Here is a 19128-nt window from a genome sequence, read left to right on the forward strand (position 1 = left end):
TTCATCAATTAAAATTTATCGCTATTTGTTGTAGATAATCTAATAAATTGATTATCGATACATAATACCGATATATATCGAAACACATACATTTTATCTAAATTCGCAAATGGAAATTAAAAATTTAAAAACGTTGCATCGAATCGACAAATCAATTTAATAAAAAAAATGAATACCTGTTTGTCAGCTTAAATCAAATAGAAGTGTAAAATTGATTTACGATAAATACATGCGTATAAATTATATAGTGCGTTTATTAACGATAATGTAGCACAATTCAAGTGCCAATTTGAATGTCCACTTGTTACAGTGGTCATCAAAACATTCGATTTGAGTGGAATTGAGTTGAGTTGAGTCTGTAATTCGATATTATTTGAGGACCATCAATTTCTTACGATAATAGCAGAGCATTTACATTGTGGAGCATTGGGAAATGTGAATTGAGAATTGAGCAATTGCATGGAAACGCAATTATTCTGTGTACTCACTGTGCCTCCCATCTCGCAGCAATAATAATTATTATTGATCGCATTTCAATTTGTTGTGCATTTTTTATGCCTCGCTTACAATAAAATCCATTTGCCGTCGAGCCGAAAATCAACGTTGACGACGACGGCAACAACAACAAAAATATCGAGGAGTATTCTCTCGTATATTGTTGATGATTTTACAAATGCGCTTAATGACATCGCCTTGCCATTTGCCAGGCAGTCTGGCAGGCAGCAATCGAGGAGGTTTCCCTACCGACCAACCAAGCTATCCAAATATTTGCTTAAACGCTACGCACTGTGTGTGGCTTGTGATTGAAGCTTAATGCATATGAAATGGTAATTACGCATACGCCGCATTGTGCAGCGGAAGGAAGCCCTGCCACTTATTGTCGCTCATTTATCTTATTAATAGCATGACGCACAATTTATCAAGCAGCTGGATAGAAGCAAAAGCAAAAGTAGACGAAGAGCTGTTCAATTCGAGATGTGACTGCGTTTGTCATTTCTATAATAAACTACGGGCCATTGACTGAACTGTATGAACAGTAAAAAAGCAGCCAACAGCAGTTTGACAGTTCTTCGAGTTCGAGTACGAGTTCGACTCGCAAGTTCTTTTCTCTGTTTTCAGCGAGTCTAGACGCTGTAATTGTGGCCAGGCAAAAACGTTTGCTCATCCCACTCGACCCACTAGAGCTGTGGGCATTAATAGCACTAAATCAGCTTAGCTCCAATAAATCACCGAGTCAAGTCGCCAGACTTTAGTTTCTGACCTACCTTTTAAATCACAAGGTGTCACGGCAGACCGACTGGGAGACAGGAGAGAGGAGAGAGGAACAACTGCTAACTGGTAGTAACTGGCAACTGCTTTGCGGTCATTTTTGATGAGGGTCGCAGGAAAGTATGCTACAAATACGAATTCAGAATTGAAGTTGTATTCGAATAGTTGAGGCTGACCACGTTTGAATGGGGTCAGCATAAACATGTTAGCGTCGTTAGCTTAATATTTATTTATTTATTTGGACAGTCCAACAGTTGTTCGCTTGTCACAGCCACAACAGTCGCAGCTTGATTTATCAACATTTTACATACGAGTGGGAAAGTGCTCTTCTTATACGATTTTGGGACACGTTTTTTCTCTCTGCTGTCCTGTGCTGTGCTTGTCGCCTGGCCAATTAGACGCAGCAAATAAATTGCTCAACAATGTGAAGCAAGTCGGAAATAAAACCAAGCTCATAGTCGCTTTTTTTTGTTTCTATTTCTGGGGTTCTCCTTGTGGCTGCCACTGCTGTGGCCGTTAATTAAAAAGTTTTCATACAAGTTAATTGAAATAGATCTCGATTGGAGTTTTTATTGATATTTTGCTTACGCTGACGTTTGCCATTCGCTGTTCGCTGTTCTCAGTTCTCAGTTTGCTTTTGCTTTTGGCATTGCCTTTGCCTTTGCCGTTGCCTCAAAATGAAACTAAATAATTAGTTTGCTGGCCTCTTTTGGGTAAACTTTCTGGCATTTCAAGTGGCGAAGTTGCCTCGCAGACTGTTTGCCAACAACTCAAGTGGCAGCAACAGCAGCAGCAGCAACAAGGACTTCAAGCCAACAGTGGAAATGCCAAAAACTTAACACATTATGAGCATTTGGGCTCTTTAGCCGAATGCATTTGACATTTTCCTATTTCGATATTTACTTCTGCCCGCTCTCATTTCACATAACGTGTATCAGCAGCCAAGCAAAGGCAAAGGCAAAGCGAAGGCAGCTGCTACATAAATTTCGAAAAGAGTTAAGAAGCAACTGGCATGCGAGCATAAACAATATATTAAAGGGCCAACCGACGAGCCACATTGCCTATGGCATGAACGGCGCATAAATAATATGAAAACAACTTTTATTTTTGTCAAAAGAGAGCGCCCCCAAGTGACACTCGAGGCACAACCTTTTGATAAGACTGGCCCACGAGAGGACCAGACCAGACCAGGCCAATAACAAAATCAATAATGATTTGGTCTGGCCCTCGACATCGGCATCGACATCGTCTCCTTTCACTTTAAATAGAAAGCGAAGCTTATACGACTTGCGCATACCCTGCTCAAGTAGCCAAAGTCAACAATGTCCAAGTTAATTGTTGATTTTAACCAACTTCTTAGCCACATCTATAAACCCTATTACGCAGCGAGTCCAATGGCGACACTTGGCCGCCCATCAAAGCAAAGTGTTTTCCAACTTATTTTGCTTTCCCTCCACTGTGTTCTTTTTTATTTTTCGATTTTGTTGTTGCAACTTTGGTACGTGGCGCAGCTGCGGCTTTTGTGGCGCCTGCGGCAAACTTGTTATTGTTGTTATTTACTATTAAAGTTAGCCAGCGGCCTCTTGAATGTTCTTACTTTCAATGTTGCATGCTGCGCGTGAGAGTTGCAGCCAAGTGGCAAGTGGTAAGTGGCAAGTGGCAAGCAACAAAACATCGATTGGCTTTCCTAGTTTATGGGCAGCCGCAGCAAATTTCCATTTGGCCGCGTGATACGAGTAATCGTAATAAGCTTTATTCGCAATTAAATTTATTCAATTGCCGCGCAAATGTTTAAATGATGCGACAATTTGTGTTGCACACACACACACACACGCGCACCCATACAGACGCAGTTGAGACTGGTGTGTTTGCGCCCAAAAGTAGGCAACTGTTTTTGGCATTTCGGCTGCGTTTTTCGCATGTTTAATGCAACTAATCAACATTAAGCCGTGTTTAGGCAAACGACAACCGCCAGAACCGCATTGCCATTGTATTTGTGGGTCAGCCACACACACATACATATACTAGCGCACACACACACACACATATGCACGTACACACATTGGAAGTGCGGCAACTGTCGCTGTCACATTTACATAATTTCATTTGCAACAGATGCGAAGGCCAATTGCCAACAGTCGACACATTTCCATATCCATTCCCTCTTCCCCCTTCTCCCCTTCACCCCTCTCGTAATTCTCTCAGCTCATTCCATCGTTGTTCCCTTGCCAATTCCCTCAGAAATAACGAGTATTACATGTTTTAATAAACAACATTATATTCAGCTGTTGATTTGCCGCGTCAGCTTAATGTGAGTACTCACATTCAAATGAATATTCATCAGTTACTCGCACTCACACTCACACACTCACCCGCGCACTCGTAATGTTAATATCTATGCGCCTATAAATAGATGCAGCCCTCCACTCGTGGCATGTTTGAATGCCAACCGGAAGCTCTTTCATTAATTAAGTACGAATTCATTTTTTTTCTTTCTTTTTTTTTGCTCTCTGTTGCAAGTGCTGTGCAGCGTCGACTGTTGGCTTTAAGAGGGGACTAACGTGATGGATGTTGCATAGTTCTTCGCTGGCTACGCCTCTGCTTTTGCCACAAGACGCAGCAACATGACGTTGCCACAAAATGCCGCTCAATCTTGTTGAGTAAGCGCCACTAATTTGTTTTCTCTTCTTTTTTTTTAAGGCCATTGGCCTTTAGCTAGAGGTAGATGTGTGGCACCTCTTGCCTGCTGCTGCTGCTGGTGCTTCAGTGTGGCATGCGTTGGTGGCATGCATAATTTATTGACCGCAAATTCGCATCGAATTGTGTTTGCACGTGTTTGAGGCTGCTGCCTCATTTTTGTGGGCCTCGTCTTGCGGCAGCTTTATTGAGCGCCGGCAACAAATGCTCTTTTAATAAGCACAGCATCCAGGCAGCTGCCTCTTTATGGAGAGACAGCAGCTATCCTCTGGGGTGCTCTACTCAAACTCAAACTCAAACTCAAGGCTGCCCCATGCAATTTGGCCATTAAAAATCATTAGCAAAGGTATTTTGTGCCTGGCTCTCAGAGTCGATGAACAGTAACATTTTTGGGGGCAGGCAGCATCAAAATGAGGCAGCTGCCTCGATTGCCTCAGCTGTATGTTGCATGCTGCATGCTGCATACTTTATGCTGCCAGCCAAGGCATTTTCATTAAATAAGCAGGCAAGTGGCAGCTGGTAGCAGGCGATGACATTGTGGCAATTTCAGTGTGCTGCACAAACACATACCACAAACACAAGCACACACACACACACACACACACACACTCACGTTCACACTCTCGTTTGCGAGACAATTCCCCACTGGCAAAATGGAGTAACGTGCAGCCAGTTGCCGCTTTTCCAGGACTCTCAGCCTTAGTCCAGGCACAGATGAGACCAGCAAACTCTGCTGGATGCTATGTAAAAAACCTCAGGAAAGTTGTTGGTCAGATATCAATGCAAGACAGCAAAGTCGACTTTGTATCTGACTGATATCGAGAAGAATCCAGAGTTGATGAAGTGAAGCTGCAAAGAACTAACAACATTGCGATTGGATTTGCATGCATGTTGACCTTTAAAAAAAAGAGATAAGTTGAAGCCTCGTTAAAGCGCTTCTGAATATGAAGAATACTTTTGACTAAAGTAATACTCATGCATCATTTTTAGGGAGGTATTTGAGCAGAATTAATTCATCACAACTGTTGAAAGTAAATGTCAAAGTTGAATTGCTTATTTTAAAGGAACTCGAACAAATAAAGCACACAACATACATATGTGAGATGCATATATGTATAAAAATACGAGTATCTATAAAATAACTTAAACGAAGACAAAACAAGTAAGAAAGTTACAGTCGAGTGTGCTCGACTGTGAGATACCCGCTACCCATTTTTAATAAAGGCAAAGAATTGCGGTATTATTTTCAAAATATACCGAAAATACCTTAAAAAATACTACAAATATCGAATGGTATGTTTGGTATATCGATATAGTACACCATTCAAAATATACCACAATGTAGTAAGTAGCCGTTTTTGCCCATACAAAAGTATTTCTTTAATAACTTCCACAATTTTTATCAGATCGCAACCAAATTTTCAGGAATCATAACTACTATAGTAATTATTGTATACACCAACATTTTTTTTTATTCGATTATTCGATTTTTTGATTTGCGGGGGCGGAAATGGGCGTGGCGAAAATTTGAAACAAACTAGATCTGCGTGAAAACATAACAAATGCTGTCGAAAAAAATTATAGCTCTATCTCTTATAGTATCTGAGATCCAGTGTTTCATACGGACGGACGGAACAGACGGACATGCCTATATCGGCTGTTCGCCCTGATCAAGAATCTAGATCTACCTGTTACATACATTTCCTGCCGGCACAAAGTTATAATACCCTTCTACCCTATGGGTAGCGGGTATAAAAAATCTTTTTGTTTAGCAAAAGTCTAGAACCCTTTGTTAGTTTTAATTGGCTTTTTTTATAATATGAAAATTTTATTTATTATTTATTTCAATTTAACAAGTTTAACTGGTTTGTAAAATTGGTTTGTAAATTATTACAAATTGACACTTTTAAATTGCTTCAAGCTTTGCCATTTTGTGAATTTAATTTTGTTTTAAGTTTCACTACTATGAAAGAATACAATTCTGATTACTTTTTTTTATAATGCGCCTCTATTGATCATTTCGACTTTTAAAATCAGGCTAAACCTTAATTAAGTTTTAGTTTAAGTACGAAAATCTTGATCGGATTGATTGAAATTACTTTTTAATGCTAAATATATATGAAAATCCTTATCGGATTGATTGAAATTACCTTTTAATACTAAAAGACATCAGTTTAACTTCATTCCCCACTTTGATTTCATTTGACTAAACAGGTAAAGCTTCCCTTACTAAATAGAGCGTGATTGCAGAACTCTCAGGAGGGAAAAGACTTTCCCACAAGGGAAGCGATGGCCACAAAATCAAATGCAATAACTGCAACTGTGGGATAATTACAAATGCATAGAGAGAGAACCACACGAACCACGAAAATGTGTATTGTTATTTCAAGTGGAGTCTGTGCCACATCCGGATTCAAATCCGGCATTTGCATGATGCTTAGTTTGCGATTTGATTTTCATTTTTGTGGCCGTAAACTAGTTGCATTAGAATGTGGCATTTAAACAGCATACAAAATTGTCATGCTAATTGCAGTAAAAATTGTAAAATATTTGCCAAATATTAATATAAATTGCGACATAAAGTGTGGTGCAATGCGGAGCCACAAAAATGTAATTAGCTTCTGAACGCAATTAATTTCGAAATGCTGCAAATGAAAATTGGGCTGGCCAAGAGGCCACTCGATAATACCGATTTGAGAGTCACACCACAGCAGCAGCAGCAGGATCATAGACAGCAGCAAAAAGCACTTCACACATATCAAAAGCAGAGAGCGAGAGAAAATATTGAATTTAGAAAATATTACGCATACGCAATGTGCACCTGTACGTGCATGGTAAAATTTAAAGTCTCCAATGTTTGAACAATGACAAAACTTAGGCCAGCAAATTGATGGGACTGTGATGTCTCTGACAGCACTGAACGTCATTTCATTTTGACGAGGGTTCAATATTTGCCACACTGTGTGCAACAAGTGTGTCAGAGAGAAAGAGCAAGAAAGAGGAAAAGACATTGAAGCGAGACGCCTGCTGTTTTCAGTTATCAAATTGTGCAAACAAAACTTTGTACCTAAATTAATTGAAAGGACTTTGTCCAGGTTTCTTAGCATTGCTGTCGACCGCAAAATTCATAAGAAAATTGTTGCCCAAAAACCTGTGGAAAACCTGTGGAAAAACTTTACGCCTTTGACCTGCAATGATTGGGAGAACCGAGAACTCAACCAGGTGTTGAACAATCTCAACCCGAAAGCGACAAAAAAGAACCGCACCGAAAATGTAATGTAATTAAATTAACATTTTTGTGCAAGCAAACTTTGATGAGACCCACATAACGAAGTGCAGAAAGAAAGAAAACATCACTGCTTAGCTGTAATCTCCGGCTAGCCTCGACACGGCATAAGGAACTTTTATTGTCGCTGTCGAGTTGCTAGGATCCAACATCCTTTTGTCTGTATGTGTATGTGTGTGTGTGTGTGTGTGTGTGAGTTAGGCAAGCAGGCAAGTTAAGCTGCCTGTCTCTCACTTCATTCCTGGCGGCTGCTCCGCTTGCTAGCTAGCTAGCTCGCTTGCTTGCCATAATTGCCGCATTCAGCGCAGTGCGTATCTGTGTCCTTATTCCATGTCCTGGCTAAGGCTCCAACTACAGCTCGTGGCTCGTGGCTTTGTCTGTGCGCATTGGTGTCGGCTTTTGTCACCTGTGCGTGTGAATGCCTCGAATACTTGTGCTGGCTTTTCAATGCAGTTGCGTGAATATGTTGAAGTTGAACTACTTATTTACCAACAAGTGCCTGCCAATGTGAATTCGTGAATGTGAATGCGAGTGTGAGTATGAGTGTGAGTGTGCGTGTGACCTGAGCATAGTTATTCATTTTGAATACTTTTCTCGGTCTGCATATTTGCTTTATGAGAATCAAAAAGTGCGGAAATGCGAAAAACGCCTCGAAAGTGCGCAAATAAATTAGAAAAGTGAATCATTAATTTTATTTCTACTCGTATTAAGTGAATTTACACATTTTTGTGTGTCAGCATTATTAATTAATCGATTGGCTTATGTTAAATCATAAATCGGCATTTTAGCGCCATTTACCTGTATAATTTATTCATTATTCATTCTCTGATTTTTCAACTCACTCGCAATTGCGCAATCTTGAAAACTCACTAACAATTCCCACAGCTCAATTTTCCACGCTTTTTCCGCCTCGCGCCCGCCGGAAGTTTGCTTAGCTTCCTTTGCTGCTCACTTCTGACACCCATTCAATCAATCATTTATTCATTAAGTCATGGCCAGCTCAGACTACCTCAGGCCTCAAACTGCCTCAAAACAAATCGCACAATTTTAATAAAAATTCTTACGTTAAATTACGCTCGACAATCGAGAATGTCGTGTGAAGCATTTCATTCCACTCCATTCCTCTCTGTGTCATTGTCATTTGTCCAACTGTTCGCCTAAGTGGTGTTAAGTATTTGAAAATCTGTGCCATTGCTTTCCCTCTCCCCCTACTTTCCACTCTCCCCTCACTTCCGGTTTGTTGTGTGGCTTCTTTCTGTTTTATTGTTTTACGACAGTTGGCCAAATACTTTGGCCAGCAAAACTTTTGCGCCTGATGGTCATTCATTTGTCTGTGATTTACGAAGGCCACAACACTCCAACCTCCTGAGTCTCCACTAGCATTTAGTGCTATTGATTTATGGCTCCATCGCCAGCCACCTCAAATCTCCTCATAGCTCTCAACAATGCGGTGCGCGCGCACCGCCTCCAAGTCCCTGATGCATTGTCCAAGGGGCGTGACAACGCAGAGTGCTTTCCGGCCACTGTAGTAGGCGCTGTTGGCACTCGCATAGCTCACGCCACGACCATGCAGCCAGGCTGTAAGCTCATCGAGGCAGAGGCACTGCCAGGGATTGCCCTCGATGCGGATGCGTCGCAGCTGCGGCAACTCCAAGGTGGCAGGCAGAAAGGTTAGCTGATTGTTGTTGATATCCAGCTCGCTTAATTTGTCCAGCGTGTCGAGCACATCCCGCTCGATATCCGTCAGGCGATTCTCACTCAGCGACAACAGCTGCAGGCGACGCAGTGGGGCAAACATGCGAATGTCTAGAGAAATCAACTTGTTGCGCCCCAAACGCAGCTGTTGCAAGTACGGCAGCGAGGAGAAGGCCAACGGATGCAGTTCCTCGATGTTGTTGTGGCTAAAGTCAAGCTGACTTAGTTGCCGCAACACTCGGTCGCCAAACACATTCGCCGACACTTGTTTGATGTTGTTCTTGCTCACGTCGAGCAACTGCAGCGAAGTCAAATTGCCAAAAACTCCATCGGGCAGCTGTCGAATACTGTTGTCCTGCAAGTGCAGCGATTTCAATTTGGTCAAACCTCTAAAAGCCGTTGCAGAGATCTTTGATATTTGATTGTAGTGCAGATCAAGTGACTCCAGACATTGCAACCTGTTGAAGAGTTCTTCCTCCAATACTTTCACATTATTTGCACTGTAGTCGAGCACTTGTAAAAGAGGTGAACCATCAGGCGATGGACCTACGAATAGGTTCCGTTGTATTATGTAGATGTTGTTGTTCGGCACGTTGAGCACTCGAAGTCGAGGCAGGGAATAGAAGATGGCCATGTCCAGCGTCTCCAGCCAATTGCTGTGCAAATGCAGCTCTTCAAGCTTTGGCAATCCACGCAGACGACACCAAGGGAACTAAGAGAGAAGGGAATCATTTTGAAATGATTAATAAAAGTGAACTATAAACAGGCGAGGAAACAACAAAATATTGAATATAGAAAAATATTATGAAAATCAATATTATTGTTAAATATAAACAGTCAATAAAATAAGTAAATTTAGAATTAAATTGAATAGAAGAAATCAAATTAAATATTAAATAATGCAATATGAATTTAGAGTTAGAAATTGTTGAATTTAGCAATTAAATTAAATGCAATCAGAAGGTCGAAAGATTGTGCTCTTAATTCATGCAGTTCAGGTAAAAGAAGTAAGAACTCTATGGTCGAATGTGCTCAACTCAAAACAGTGCGATATTATTCTTTAAATATGCGAAATTAGTATAGCGCAAAAATACTGAAATATACCAAAGTACTACATTCAAAATATACTTTACAGTACAGTCTTATAGTCTCTGAGATCTAGATATAGACGGACGGACAGACAGACAGACATGGACATGACTATATCGTTTCGTCAGCTGACGCTGACTAAGAACATTTATACTTTATGTGGTCGGAAATTTTTCCACCTGAAGGCACACATTGATAATACCCCTCAATCCTGTAAGTAGTGGGTATACAAATAAAAATTATTATAAATTTAGATATTAAAGTCAATAGAAGAAAGCAAACTGAAAACAAAAAATTACAGTTTAGATTTTGAGTAAGAATGTTTTGTCATTAACAATCAATTGAGATGAAGTCAAGAAGGTCGAAAGTTTATGCTCTTAACATTTATGCTAAAAGTGATGGAAATATTAAATTATTATTGGCAATAATGTTGAGTAGATTTAACATCTGTAAAATATTTCATATAAAATATGCAATGCATAAAAAAAGGTTTAGAGTGTGTTGCTTATATCAACAAAAGTATACAATAATCATAGATTGTCAACAATTATAATTTAGATGCAAGTATCGACTGAAGTATTTATATTCCTCCAAATTGATTATTTGTTAATTATTATAGTTCGATTAACGTATTTATTTATTATTTTTCATACTTACATCTCGCACATTGTTGTTGCTGATGGATAAATAACGCAGATTGGCATTACTGCCAATGGTTATGTTCTCCTGCTCATTGGTGCTGAGGTCGAGGTGCTGCAAGTACAGTTGCCCCTTGAAGGCATCCGCCTCAACGCTGGCTATTGCATTATTCGAGAAATTGGCGTAGACGAGATTTGACAGCTGCTTCATTAGTGTGCGTCCAATGAACTGCAAGTCATTGTGGCTGACATCCAAGCTGACCAAAGACGCATTGTCAGCAAAGTGCTTAGCGTGCAGCTCATCCAATTCATTGTGTGATAAGTTGAGCTGTTGCAGTGCTATTAAATCTCTCAAGCCACGTTCGCCCAACGACACTCCTCCTGCCTCCGATAGATCCAGTTGACGCAGCTTCGACATCTTGTCCAGAATTTGGTCATCACTTTCGATGGCCTTGTGTCCGTTGACAATTTTCACGCTTTGCCAATCCTCTTGCACATAATGCTGCAGTTGCGCAAAGCTCTCGATCTCATAGCAAACAAAGTTCTTATGGGATAACTCTTCACATTCCTGAACATCTTTTGTGCGTACATCATAAATTGTGAGAGCAACTAAAACTAGAACTAGAACTTGTCGCGACTGCATTGCGAATTCAACTGAAACATCTTAAAACGCAGAACTCAGTGCGTAGCTTTGTTTATTTTTAGTTGCACTTCAAAACTCGTTTCGAAGCCGGTTTCCAATCACAGTTGATGCTAATTGCAGGATGGGTCAACCCATAATCAAAAAAACAACCTTTTCATGTGAACGACAAAAAGATTGTGTTTATTATATCTGATTGATTCAACATATCTCATATATGCATAGATCTATCCCTGATTCCTTATGCCTTCACTTTGAACAATGGTTATATATATTCGAATATACATATATCTACATATAATATACATCGGTTATACACAGTGTTTACATCAAAATTATAACTTGGTTACTTCGTTTAACTGGCAATAAGTTGATTAATATGTTTACATATAAATACATCAAGGAACCTACCGAGTACATATTTATATATTATATTTGTCTCTGCCAACAATCAATAGATACAATAAATACATCAAATATATATATCAATATTCTTCAAGCTAATGAATAGTATAATAATAAAATACATGTGTATATACTTTCGATTCATACAAATATTTTGATTTATGCTTATGCTTAAGCAATTCGTTTATTGTAGACATTAAGACACTCAAATGTAGATCCATAGTTAAAGTACATTTTGGACATTTCCGTTTTCTCCTGATTATTCATGTGAAATACTTATTCGAAATGTTCTTGAAGACAACAGTTGGTCATAAATTCATAGAAAAGTCAAATACAAAAATGCTTATAACTAAATAATAATATTTAAGTTGTATTCCGGTCTCGACAAACAATAATAATATCTTCAAATATTTAAGGTAGAACAATGATTGAGAAACTTGGTTATTTCAATGCGGCTTCGGTTTGCTTTGGCCATAGGAGACTAGTTTGCGATAGTTGATTTCAACGATTAAGCTTTTAGAGGAATAAAAAGTCTATACACGCTAAAGGATATTTAATTATACACGGAAGCCGCTAAAACATTCCAGGGCGATCCGATTCGCGGTTTCCGGACTTCTCAAAGAACATTGCATCCTAAAAGAAATAAATAGCAAACATTAGCAAGGGCAAATTAATTCAATTGCGGATAAAGCTGATTCAGTAGCAAAGTAAATTGAAGCTTGGACTGTGGATGGGGGGCTGGGGTGGAAATTCTTTTACCTCGTCAGCCGATGTGTCATGAGTATTAAACGAAAGAACTGAATGATACAGACTGCAATTAGATAACAATGGATGATGCTTACAATAAGGAACGTGGCGCCCAGCAGCACGGCTTTCATGCGAACATCCAAGTCAAGTGGGAAAGTGATGCCAAAGAAATCGGCATCCGTGAAGATTTCGCGAGCCAAGCCCGACCATTGCTTGGAGATCTTTCCCACCTTCTCGCCGGTAAGCGAGACAATCTGTAATTGAAAATCGTGTTTAAAACTGGTTTATAAACAGAGCGAATGGACTCACATTGAACTCGACATCGCCGCAGAGCGAGAAGGTGCAGAAGGGACCCTCGATGCGGAGCACAGTGTCGCCCAGGTGATTGAGAATACGGAACGAGGGCGAGCAGATGGACCACTCCTGCTCGATGGAGCCAATGGGATTGCCGGGTGGGGCCGACACCTCCATGGTCTGCAGGCAGCAGGGGAAGCAACAGGCCGAGCATGCTAATGGACGGTACATGTGAATGACCTCTTGCTGGTAATTATCAAAGACTTTCATATCGAAGGGGCGAGCCGGACCGCAGCAGTTGCGGGTGCAGCAATCGTTGTCCTCAGCCGCAAAGTAGACCTTCTGGCCGAGCGCGTTTTTGATTGAAAACTTATTGTTGGTCTCGAAGCCGGTGAATGCCTCGAGCAGCTCCACCTTCTGCTTAACTAAAAGCTGGTCGATACTCGTAAGGTATTCCAATCCGCGCGGACAGTTCGGAATTCCTGAAGGTATACTCATCCAGTCGCCTGTGGAAAAAAACACAACAACATTAATCAAAGTACGAGTATGTGCGCAAATTGTAAAATTCCTTCGTCAAACGTGGGCGGTCCACAAAAGCGTGTCAATTGGTCAATGTCGCCGTCATTGTCGTCGTTACTGTCGTCGTGCCAATTGCTCAACGTCATATGGAAACTGCCTAATTGAGGGCATTTACAATGGACCGCAAACGAACCCGACCCCGACCTCAGGCATTGCGGGTTATTGTGCTGTTTACGCCACTCAACGAACGCTGCTTGATTTTATATCTAATCTTGGCACGGCCTTAGATAACTTTTACGACACATCCAATATACCCATCAAGAGTCCCGACGAATTTATAATTTCATCACAATGGAGAGGCGGCTATCTTCTCAAGATGTAATATATCTTTTTTTATGGCCTCAGCTGGGATTAAAATAACCTTGAAGGGTTGCCATTTCACCATTTCAATCTCACCTCTTGTCCTCATCACTCATATAGAACTCGTAGCCCTTGCGCTTGGCCGACTTATTCAACCGCATCGTGTGTCTGAACTTCTTGGGCAGCGGTTTGTTGGCCTCGCGGCAGACCAACTGCTTCAGAGTCTGGGATCTGGTGCAGAAATAGCTGTACTTGTTGTACAGTGTGTGCCAAATGAAGCGCAAGACTTTTGACCCACTGCTGACGCCAGCCTCAGCCGTTGGTGTTGCGCCCTCTCTGTGGTCCCCCGAGTCGGCTTTGGTTAGATCCAATGTGGAGATGTAATTCGAGCTGCAGGCTGGGACTGCAACTGCGGTTGCCACTGCGACCGACTGTGGCATCGTTGAACGAGATTTAAATTGCGACTGCTCTCGATGCTGCTGCGAACCGAACTAAGTTGACGTGCCGGAAAAATCATCGTTGTAGCATCAACATAGCCGAACGTGTTTTAAATAGCGCTTTGTATTATTTTATTGGTTCAATTAAGGCGATAAGACCGACTGTCCTCCTCTCCCTTCTCTTCCCGTTGGCTGAGTAAACGCGTTTGGTGTGTAAACAACACAACCAACAATGACAATGACAACGAGAACAACGATGATAACTTCTAGCTGATAGCTCATATCATAAGAGGTGTCTTTTGGTTCGCATCTCGGTAACAAATTTACACAGAACACATCTCACTTTAAATATTTACAGTTCTGATTTTGGGGTGCTAATAGAAAACTATGCTTTGAAGTCTGCCGCTGCCGTTGCATCTGCAGTTGAAGCTGATGTTAACCACTGTGCAGCCAGTCAACATGGTTCATTGGCAGTGGACTTGTGATTATCACCACGACAGTGCAATGACATCGATCTCTGCTCTGTTTTGAGCTGTGCTCTGAGCAGAACTCGTTCGTCATTGATTGTCTCTCTCGTGTGTTTGCATATTATCAGTCTGCTGCTGATTGTCAACTGTCCCCATTTCTAGCATTGCTCACCTCCTGGTCCACCCTGCTGTGGCTGACCCGGCTGCATGCCTGGTTGCGTGATAATCGGCTGTCCAGGCGGACCATATGGCTGTGGTGGCCCTGGAGGCTGTGCCGGTCCAGGTGGATAGCCATAGGGCTGAGTCACTTGCACTGGACCTCCTGGTACTCCGGCGCCAGCGCCAAACGGAACTGGAGCTCCTCCTCCTCCGGTGTTGTATGCTTCTGAGTACGGCATTTGTGGAACTGGAGCGTATCCTTGTGGCGCAGCTGGTGCAAAACCCTAAAGACATACATTCGATATTATTTCTATTCACAAATTCAATGTGTGTGGAGTTTAATTCACTTAGTTGACCACAACGTTGAGTGCATCGATGAGTTTCATTGTGCATTATAAATTAATCATTCACTTAGTTGAGTGCATCGATAAGTTGCATTTTGAATTAATCATTCACAAGTTTCAGACACTATCTAATCTATGAAGTCAATAAATAATTTATTGTGCCTTGTGTAATATCTTCTTTTTTAATAAGTACATAAATGTAGTGTTTAACTTTTCTGGTGTTAATGTTCTTTAATTGCTAATAAAGAATATATAAATATATTTTATGAGATCAGATATATGTATTTATTCTACATAATTAATAATAATACAACACACTAAAGCAATAAGCTTTTTTTTAAACATGCTATTAATCATTTGTCAATCTTTTCTGAATATGTGTACTTTAAATAATACAAAGTAAACAATTTGGTTTCATTTTTATACCCGCTACCCATAGGGTAGAAGGGTATTATAACTTTGTGCCGACAGGAAATGTATGTAACAGGCAAAAGGAGGCATCTCCGACCCTATAAAGTATATATGTTCTTGATCAGCGTCAACAGCCGAGACGATCTAGCCATGCCCGTCTGTCCGTCCGTCCGTATGAAACACTGGATCTCAGAGACTATAAGAGATAGAGCTTTAATTTTTTTTCGACAGCATTTGTTATGTTTGCACGCAGATCAAGTTTGTTTCAAATTTTGCCACGCCCACTTCCGCCCCCGCAAATCATAAAAATCGAATAACAAGCGTAATTTTAAAGCTAGAGCTACGAATTTTGGTATATACAATAATTACTATAGTTATGATTCCTGAAAATTTGGTTGCGATCAGATAAAAATTGTCGAAGTTATTAAAGAAATAATTTTGTATGGGCAAAAACGCCTACTTACTAGGGGTCTGAGTTGCTTTGGCTGACAATCTGGTATATTTTGAATGCGGTACTATATCGATATACCACATATACCATTTGGTATATTTTTTTAGTATTTTTGTAGTATATTTGGTATATTTTGAGAATAATACCGCAAAATATATTGCTTTTATTCAAAATGGGTAGCGGGTATCTCACAGTCGAGTACACTCGACTGTAGCTTTCTTACTTGTTTTGTATTATGTCATTAGATAACAAGTAAAAGCGCTTTATTCAAAATTGCTTGAATACGAGACACACGAGTCTTTAGTCAAATGGCATTTGAATATGCATTTGTGCTTAATTTTGGGAGAATAAAAAACTCTTTAAATGGCAAAACAACAATATAAATATTTATGTACTTGTGTATTTTGACAAATTGCAAGTTACACATATAAACACACTAAAGCAAAATGTTTTCCTCCTCTAAAATATTGTTCATAAAACACTTTTAAAAATACTTTATAGTTGACGAGGAAAACCATTTACTTTTATAACTATACCGTCAAATAACAAATATTGTTAAAATCGAATACAAGATATGCGGGGCCACTTAATTTTTAATCACAAGCAGTACACATAACTTATCTCAAGTTATACACAATACACTCAAAAAAATTCTATTAGTTCTGAATTCTTATGAAAGTTTCATGAAAATTACGAAAGCTATGTTGTGGGAATTTGTTAAACACACTTTCTAAAATATTGTTTTAATTCTTGTATTAATAAAAGATTCCTCAAAACAATGAATGCTTTGTTTAAATTTGATTAACAAACTGTCCAAAAAATATAGTTCATACCGAAACAAATATTCAACTTTTCTTATGTATAATATTCCAAATAGAGCAATCCACTCTGTTCAGCTAAGCAAGTTAAACTGATTTAATTGATTTCTTGTCGATGCAGATAAGGCTTTTGTCAGTTCCGTCTGCTATATCAGATAGCATATAAAGAAACGATCGTGCAAGAATCAATGTTCCGTATGAACTTTGTTGTTTCATGAAATATTATCTGTGCGTGCTCCGAATAAAAGCTTATGTGTAAATAATAAGTTCCTTAATAATCTTATGATGAAATCAGAGACTCTCTATCTAAAGAAGTAGAAGTACATATTTATTTCGAATTTCACAGCCAGCAATGCAACTTGTTATGCTTGAGCACAATTCATTCTAAGAATTGGGTTTCTATATCTATGGGTATCATTTTTTCATGAGAACTTTTATGTGGCGAGCAGCAAACTCACCAATTAAAATATCTCCTTGGAATTGCGCAGTATTAGCAAAAGCGAACGGGAATTGCTATTTTATACTATACTGTGAAGATCCGGGAGAAATAAAATATGATGCGGCTGGGTGCAAATTCAAACGAAGACTGCTGATTATTTTCTTCGATTGTTCTAGCGACTTGTTTTCGGCACTGCCCCAAAGAAAACAAAAAACGCATGAAACCAGTTAACAATTAAATACAGAAATAAAATTAGCTGACTTTCTATCTACACATATGTTAATTAATGACATTTGGAAATAGCAGAGAAATTGCATAAGCGCAATTTGTACTTACACTGAGAACTTGTGAACTTGAAATGGCTTTTTTAGTTTAGAAAACGAAACTCTTTGCGGTAGCAATATTTTCGACTAAGTGAATCAAACTGAAACAAGAACTAAAATAATGGAGGGCAATGTGTTCAGCGGTTTTGAGTGACGTCATATAACGGAATATTCGCTAATCTTTTTTATTTCCACAAGCCGCCAATCTTAACTTAATACACACACACACACAATGGTTAGCTTTGTTCATTGCATGTGTATGTTTGTGTGTATGAATGTATTGCTCATGTTGGACGGACAACGCCCCCAAAAAACTACATAAATGGTTGGCTGAGGTGGCAGTCCTACACACATACGTACAAACATACATTGTTGCTGTGTATTATTCTCCTTTCGAACGGTGTACTACTTATGCACTAGCGAATTCGCTATACCGAAAGGAAGCAGTGTCAGTGCTTCATGAGCGCCAACGCCCCCTTTATAAATACTCACATAGTTAACAGGCTGCGTCGGTGGCCCTGCTGGTGGATACGGTGCACCCGGGGGCGGGTATGGGGCGCCGCCATCAGCTGGTGGAGCATTCGGCGGATAGTAGCCGGGTGGCACGTATCCACCTTTATTGATGTTGTTCATGTTCATGCTTCGGTTTGTTTTGGATGCTTTTGTTTAGTTTGTTGTGCGTCGATGCTGGGAAGATCAACGGAAGCACACCGCAAGCTGAAATGTTATTATTAGAACACGTTTTGCATTGTTTATACACCACATACCGTTTTCACTCGCTTTTTTTGTTGGTAAATATTTATTGTGCAATTAATTAATATGTGTATTCCAGAATTTCTTGTTTTTCTCTTTTTGCAGAGCTTTCTGAAAGCTATGACAGCTCAGCTGAGACCAAATGAAGAATTTACAAAGATATCTCTCTGAATGCCGGCTAAATATACCGAAATAAAAAAATCCCTCAAAGCGTCACCTGGTTACTCTACAATATATGTTTTGGTATATTTCGAAACGTATATAAAAAAGGCGCGTATTTTAAAAACCGAGCGTGCGAAGCGAAAACGAAACAACATCTGTTATAGACTTAGTTAACATCGTGTAGCAGCCAACAGATGTCGCCACAGCGCAAGCAGGTCAGATATAGATGGCGCCAGGCAAAAGTATTTCACGCTGCCTGATCATAGATGGCGGTAGTGAAAAATCCAAATTTGGAATTGTGGTTTATTACAACTTGTTTCTTGAAATCGAAAAGTTTATTAATAAAATACATGTTCAATATTTGTTAATGATTTAATCTTATCTATATTTGTGTAGCTTTGTTCACCTGGCCACTTCATGAATTTAGCTGCTTTTTCGTATCAACAAAACCGCCATTTTCACAAACACACTTACACGCACATACACACTATTACACTCCACATTTTTTCTAATGCGCAAATTCTATGCGAGGGTGCGAGAGCGACAAGGAGAGGAGGAGGGAGACATGGAGTGAAAGAGAGCATTGAGCATTGAGAGGGTGGCGTAGTTAGCGCACATAAAAAAATGGCGGTTTCCGACGCAGGCAAACATAGAAAAAAATTGCCGGACGAGAAAACGTCCCGTTGCCCGCCACCCCTGCTGACTGAGGGAGTGCGAGAGAGAGT

At 39.9% G+C, this 19128-nt stretch overlaps 2 protein-coding genes across 7 annotated transcripts; both read right to left on the bottom strand.

The window, feature by feature from the left end:
* Positions 1-8266: 8266 nt before the first annotated feature.
* On the bottom strand, positions 8267-11332 carry LOC132790420 (leucine-rich repeat-containing protein 15). Its single transcript, XM_060798928.1, has 2 exons — positions 10694-11332; positions 8267-9659 (listed from the first exon to the last, which is right to left on the bottom strand). The coding sequence occupies exons 1-2, from the start codon at positions 11315-11317 to the stop codon at positions 8673-8675; spliced, it is 1611 nt and encodes a 536-aa protein (XP_060654911.1). The 5' UTR covers positions 11318-11332; the 3' UTR covers positions 8267-8672.
* Positions 11333-11948: 616 nt separating this feature from the next.
* Positions 11949-18395, bottom strand: LOC132790421 (phospholipid scramblase 2). Of its 6 annotated transcripts, none has more exons than XM_060798930.1 (6): positions 18256-18395; positions 17981-18205; positions 14716-14986; positions 12776-13266; positions 12479-12720; positions 11949-12352 (listed from the first exon to the last, which is right to left on the bottom strand). In XM_060798930.1, exons 2-6 carry the CDS (start codon positions 18125-18127, stop codon positions 12277-12279), a joined length of 1227 nt encoding a protein of 408 aa, XP_060654913.1. In that variant the 5' UTR covers positions 18128-18205; positions 18256-18395; the 3' UTR covers positions 11949-12276. The 6 variants fall into 6 exon arrangements, with proteins under 6 accessions (XP_060654913.1, XP_060654914.1, XP_060654915.1 ...); XM_060798931.1 differs by having other exon boundaries at positions 12562-12720; positions 18256-18394; XM_060798932.1 differs by lacking the exons at positions 17981-18205; positions 18256-18395 and adding an exon at positions 17185-17303.
* Positions 18396-19128: the final 733 nt, after the last annotated feature.

Source organism: Drosophila nasuta, chromosome 3 (genome assembly GCF_023558535.2).
Source record: "Drosophila nasuta strain 15112-1781.00 chromosome 3, ASM2355853v1, whole genome shotgun sequence".
NCBI lineage: Eukaryota > Metazoa > Arthropoda > Insecta > Diptera > Drosophilidae > Drosophila > Drosophila nasuta.

Excerpts from the sequence above, each read along its gene's own strand:
- LOC132790421 (XM_060798930.1), bottom strand. The coding sequence starts at position 18,127 with ATGAACATGAACAACATCAATAAAGGTGGATACGTGCCACCCGGCTAC. Across the intron at positions 12,721-12,775 it reads GCGGCGATGTCGAGTTCAAT|ATTGTCTCGCTTACCGGCGA; the intron begins GTGAGTCCATTC and ends TTTCAATTACAG. Across the intron at positions 12,353-12,478 it reads ATGACACATCGGCTGACGAG|GATGCAATGTTCTTTGAGAA; the intron begins GTAAAAGAATTT and ends TATTTCTTTTAG.
- LOC132790420 (XM_060798928.1), bottom strand. The coding sequence starts at position 11,317 with ATGCAGTCGCGACAAGTTCTAGTTCTAGTTTTAGTTGCTCTCACAATT. Across the intron at positions 9,660-10,693 it reads GCAACAACAATGTGCGAGAT|TTCCCTTGGTGTCGTCTGCG; the intron begins GTAAGTATGAAA and ends CTTCTCTCTTAG.